The sequence below is a fragment of the Prionailurus viverrinus genome, chromosome X (assembly GCF_022837055.1).
Source record: "Prionailurus viverrinus isolate Anna chromosome X, UM_Priviv_1.0, whole genome shotgun sequence".
Taxonomy (NCBI): Eukaryota; Metazoa; Chordata; class Mammalia; order Carnivora; family Felidae; genus Prionailurus; species Prionailurus viverrinus.
The window spans coordinates 20,279,854-20,285,502 of NC_062579.1; the positions used below are offsets into that span (position 1 = coordinate 20,279,854).

Below are 5,649 nucleotides of genomic sequence, written 5' to 3' on the forward strand. Positions count from 1 at the left end.
TATCAAATTATTTTTCATATATTTATGTATGTGAATAAATTAGGCTCTCATTGGCATTTTACTTTATCAACTTTTTAAATTTTGGTCAACTTTTGATCAAAAGTATATTATCTCACTGCTAGTTTAATTTGTATTTCCCTATTTCCTAAACAGATTAAGCAGAAAATTAATTTAATCACTCACCCATATAAAGCAGGATTTCTGCAGTGTAGATTAAGTACTAGGATTCTTCTGGGTGCATAGTTTAAAATTCTATGTCCAAAAGATTTTCCCCTTTCCTTTGAGAACATAGGATTTGTCAGAATGACCAGGTACCAGGAAATGGGCCTGGACAGGAAAACATCAATAAGTGAGGAATATCAAGAGGACCAGGGGTGAAGGAAGTAGAGCAACTTCCAGAATCCATGAGACAGCCCAGAGCAGCTGGTAGTCAGGGACCTGAACGTAGGCTTCAGCAAAAATAGACAAGGTGCCAGAAGGAGAGAACGTGGGGAATCTGGTAGAGGGTACCAGATAGCTGGATAGGCTAGGGAATCTGTATCTTCACTGCCAGCCCAACGTTTTAGAGTGATGTGAGTGAGTAGATCTGCTGGATGAAAGGACCCTAGAGGCATGCCCGATAGCCCCCTCACCCCAGAGTGCCCCCTGCCCACTGTTGGGCAGCATATAGCTGGCTCCCCCTGTGTCACCCACCAAGTAATGTTACTGATGGAATCTGGAAGAGCTACATCTCTTCACTACTCTAATCATTCTATGCATCCTTGCCAGTGTACCGGAGCCGTGAGTGGTCTTGACGGACCACTAGCCTGATGGACAAGGCTAATTCTTCCCCTAAGCTGTGGCCCTCCTGACACTGAGATTGAGGCTCTGCAAGTGGCTGGGCTTGGTTGGTGATTCAGAGGGCAACTATTACCAGTGAGTGCTGGAAGGAGGTGTGTAGCTGCAAGGAGGGTAACTGGAGGGGGAGTTCGCTGAGGCTCATTACCCCAGTGACTCTGGGAAGAAAGGGCTGTGTATAGACCTGTCTTGATAAATAACCCAGGTGTTATCCTCAGCTTAGATTACCTCCCGTGCTTCCTGACTTCTTTGCACACCAGAGGGCAGATGTACTCTGGCTGTGTCTTGTGGTCTTTGTTGCTACCAGATGCTGACTGGAGTGGGGGGTGGGGGTGGGCCCACAATGGAAATACCTACAGGTAGATGGAGAATGACTGTAGTTGGTGTAGTTCCTTATTAAATTGACTGGTAGTGACAGATATATTGTGGAGTCCAAAGCTATATTTTTTGTGTAATAACTCCAATTTGATTGAATTTTTTTAAAAAAGTCTCTGCTAGCCACTCTCAAAATCATCACATGATCTGTAGTAAATATAGAAAATCTAAAATTTTGAAGAGAGGACAGTCGATCGGCCTGTCAACCTCAGGCCAGCAGACAGAGGAATCCCAGACCCTAACAGCAGGAAAGGTGAGGACTCTGAATGAGATCAGAGGGAGCAACCCATACCAGAATGGAAGATGCCACCACACAGTCCCATCCCTGTTGTCAGCCTTGGGAAATTCCAGAAAGGGGTGGATGGAAATAGCTTCCCCTGAATTCTGTCTCTGGTGTCTCAGGGAAATGAACACCTTGATCTGTGGTGGGCAGTGTCAGGTTAGCAAAAGGAAGAGTCCAGTCTCTGCCTGGAGTTGAGACAAGGTCCTGGATTGAGTTTAACAGAATCCTCACTCCAGCAGAGTGTCGACCCCACAGAGACTCACCCCTGCTTACAGTCCTAGCAAGCTCTGTGCAGGGATTGCCTAAGGAGTGACCTCCAAATTTCCCCACTGGGGACTCAGGGACTTGAGGGCATTTGGAGGTGGGTGTGGCCTCAAGGCTACAGAGAGGGAGGTCCCAGGTAGTAACAGAAGTAAAGGTGAGGACTCAGTCTGATTTCTGTGAGAATTGCCCACCCCAACAGATGGGCAGCACAGTGGCCAGCTTCTGCTGTCAGCTCTGGGAGGCCCTGATATGCTTGTGATGAAGGTCAGAAGCCCTTTCACTTTATCCTCTAGAAACTGGAGAGTGATGTGGGAGGGCCTCGGTTTAGGGCTAACATGGAGGGGAGAATACCTAGGATCAGTCAGAAGTAAAACTAATTAAAAATTTCTTGAAACCCTTTGTGACAGAGAACACCACCACTGCGACACCCCAGGAAAAGCTGGCCAGAAATGGTATACTCTGATAGCCGCCTTGGGGTCTCAGAGAAGTGAAGGCATTGGTCTGAGGGCAGTGGTGTGACATGTCCACTGAGGGAGGACCTGTGGGCTCTGCCTGGAATTAAGTAAGGTAAAGATCCTGAGTTAAGTGTGATGGTACTGCCCATCCCAGACTGGGGAAGCTCCTCCCAGAGAGTCCCGACCCTACTATCAGCCCTGACAGAACCCAAGCAAGAATCAATGGTCTGATGTAGCAAACTCTGAGAACCTTCTAAATTTCCCAAGGGGACTGATGGGGGTGAGGGTGTCAGGTTCAGAGCAGCAGAATAATGGTCCCAGGCCCTAACAGGAGTAAAGGTAAGGACTCGGACATCTGAGGGAGCCACTCCCCTCAACAGAACAAAGGAGGCCTCACAGAGCACCACCTCTCCTATCCAACCTGGGAGGTCCCACGGGGATTTAAGAATGTGATGCACCCTGACTTCTGCCTCTGGTATCTGAGGGCAGCACTAGCTTTGGTGTTATTGGGCAGCATCAGAACAGTCAAGGGAGGAGATCCAGGCCCTGCCTGGAATTAAGGGAAAACCGTGAGTTAGGTGTGAGGGGATCAGCCACTCTAGATTAGAGGGGTTCCCAGTCAGTTCTGTCCCTGCTATTTGCCTTGATAGAACCTAGCCAGGAAGCATTTGACATATGGACATCCGACTACCTTCTAAAGTTCCCCGGAGGGGAATGAGGTAGGTGAGGTAATCAGAAAAGTCTGTCAACTTCAAATCAGCAGAGGGAACAGTCTGAGGCTCTAAAGGGAGTAAAGGCAAGAACTCTGAGTGACATCTGAGGGAACCACCCAGTCCAGAACACAGGGGCTTTGTGGAGTCTTGCCCATACTTTCTATTCCAGAGGCTGCAGGCTAGGTTGGATTAATGTAAGGCATCCTGACATCTGTATTTGGTGTTTCAGCGTCAGTGAATACTTTAGACTAGGAGGAGGTAGGTGTTAGGTTAGGGGAGGGAGGAGCCCCCAGGCCCTGCCACAGTGTAGTGAAGACACTGAATGAGGTATAAAGGATAAACCCACTGTCAACAAAGGGTACCTCACAAAGCCCCACCAATGAGGTCAGCCCTGGGAGGCCTTGGTAACAATGTGAGGCTGAGGCACCCCCTCACACCCTTGGGCAGTCAGGAAGATGAAATCTGGTCGAGCGGGCAGCATCATTGTCATTACTGGAAGGATCAACGCTTTTCCAGCTTGAGTGAGGAGAACCCTAATTACTCTAGAATGGAAAGGATTCCTCAGAGCTCTGCCTGTGCTTTCTTCCCTGTGCATTCCCAGGCAGACATAGTAAGATGAAGTTCCCCTCAGTTCCTCCTCTGAGGTCTCAGAGTGATTGAGGGCTTTGAGACGAGGGGTAAGCCTCTGAAAAGCAGAGCATGGGGACCCCAGGTCCTGCCCAAAGTGAAGTGATGACCCTTAATGTGAACTGAAATGCTCCCTAACTCAGAGCAACTGCTCTAAGCCCCAGTGAGCTCCAGAAAGATCTGTAGGTAGGAGCTAAGGTCCACAGGGTCCTCAGGGCAGAGGCAATCAAAGAATAGGAGCCTTGTGGGTTCCTCGAGCAGTGCCCTCAAGGAAACCTGCAGAGTTAGCCTTCAATAAAGCCAAGGCTGTATTTCTTTGTTGAAGTGGCCCTACAATGTCATTCTTTCCCTTTCAGATCACTGAGTCATCTGCCCATTTGTCTCCTGCTCTTACCAAAAATCATCATGCCCCGGGGTCAGAAGAGTAAGCTCCGTGCCCGTGAGAAACGCCGCCGCCAGGCTCCAGAAAAGCCCCAGGATCTGGTGAGTGCTCAGGCTACTACAGCAGTGGGAGAAGTTTTCCCCTCCCTTTGCTGTCCTCATTTCAACAGCTCACCTACTGCTGGGTCATATCGTGCTCCCCAGGAGCGTCAGAGAGCCACAGTCACCACCACTACTCCTGTGGCTCTTTCATACACAAAATCGAATGAAGCTGCCAAAAACCGAGGGGAGGAAAGGCCAAGATCCTCTCAGGTCCAGCCCACCGCTCTGCCCTTTCAGAGAGACCTGCTAGATGAGAAGGTGGTTTTGCTAGTGCACTATCTGCTGCGCAAATATCAAAAGAAAGAGCTCATTACCAAGGCGGGAATGCTGAGAAATGTAATCCAAATGTATAGGAACCAGTTCCATGAGATCCTCAAGAGAGCCTCTGACCACTTGGAGCTGGTTTTTGGTCTTGACTTGAAGGAAGCAGATCCCAACCGGCACATCTATGTCCTTGTGAACAAACTGGAACCAAGTTACGATGCACTACTGAGTGATAACGGTGGTGTGCCCAAGACAGGCTTGCTGATGACTATTCTGGGTGTGATCTTCACAAATCGCAACCGTGCCATGGAGGAACAAGTCTGGCAAACATTGAATGTGATGGGGTTATACGAGGGGAGGCAGCACTTCATCTTTGGGGAGCCCAGGAAGCTCATCACCAAGGATTTTGTGAAAGAAAAGTACCTGGAGTACCGGCAGGTGCCCAACAGCGACCCTCCGCGCTATGAGTTCCTGTGGGGCCCCAGAGCCCACGCCGAGACCAGCAAGATGAGAGTCCTGGAGTTTCTAGCCAAAGTTCACGATACCGTCCCCAGTGCTTTCCCAGCCTGGTATGAAGAGGCTTTGAGAGATGAAGAAGAGCGAGCCCGAGCCCGAGCCGCAGCCAGGGCTCATACTGCTGTCATGGCCAGTGCACGTGCCAGGGCCGTGACCAGTGCACATTCCAAGGCCACGACCAGTGCCCGCTCCAGGGCCAAAACCAGTGTGTGCACCAAGGCCATGCCAGCAGCTCCTCCCACCCCTAATAAAGTCTGAGGCAGATTCTTTACTTTGTTGTTAAAAAGAGAAGTCTGTATTTTAAGGAGTAGAGGATCAGGGTGGGGCTGGAGAAAACACAGTGTACAATGTATTTGTTGTTTCTGTTCTATGTGGTAACCTGGATAATTTTGTAAAATATTGTTCCTTTTAATAGAAGGCTTAAGTAGCTTCATAATCCAAATTTATGAATGATACTGCTCAAATATTTATTGGTGTGGATGAGACTCAAGAGTAAGAGTTTTATTATTTTGTAAAATTGGAAAACTTCCATCTTATTTAGTAATCTGGAACAAGATAACGTGGCAGGAGATGAGGCATTTCCTTGGAAGTGTGAAAAACTCAGTAGTGTAATACTTGGGGTCCAGAAATGGAGAGATAGATAAAAAATGATAAATTATTAGTTTCATTTATCACTTTTAGTCTTGTTTTGTAACTATATACATACATATATATATATATATATATACACACACATACACACATATACACACAACTGGATATATTTAGTTTATTCAAGAATGAAGGATAAATAATTATATTGCAATAAATTCTTTAAATTTTTTAAATATGT

The 5,649-nt window shown here is 47.7% G+C and overlaps 1 protein-coding gene across 1 annotated transcript; it reads left to right on the plus strand.

Annotated features, from left to right (window-relative positions):
* The first annotated feature begins 3,369 nt into the window (after positions 1-3,369).
* Positions 3,370-5,088, plus strand: LOC125157423 (melanoma-associated antigen B10-like). Its single transcript, XM_047844122.1, has 2 exons — positions 3,370-3,448; positions 3,911-5,088. Exon 2 carries the CDS (start codon positions 3,960-3,962, stop codon positions 5,073-5,075), a length of 1,116 nt encoding a protein of 371 aa, XP_047700078.1. The 5' UTR covers positions 3,370-3,448; positions 3,911-3,959; the 3' UTR covers positions 5,076-5,088.
* Positions 5,089-5,649: the final 561 nt, after the last annotated feature.

Excerpts from the sequence above, each read along its gene's own strand:
- LOC125157423 (XM_047844122.1), top strand. The coding sequence starts at position 3,960 with ATGCCCCGGGGTCAGAAGAGTAAGCTCCGTGCCCGTGAGAAACGCCGC.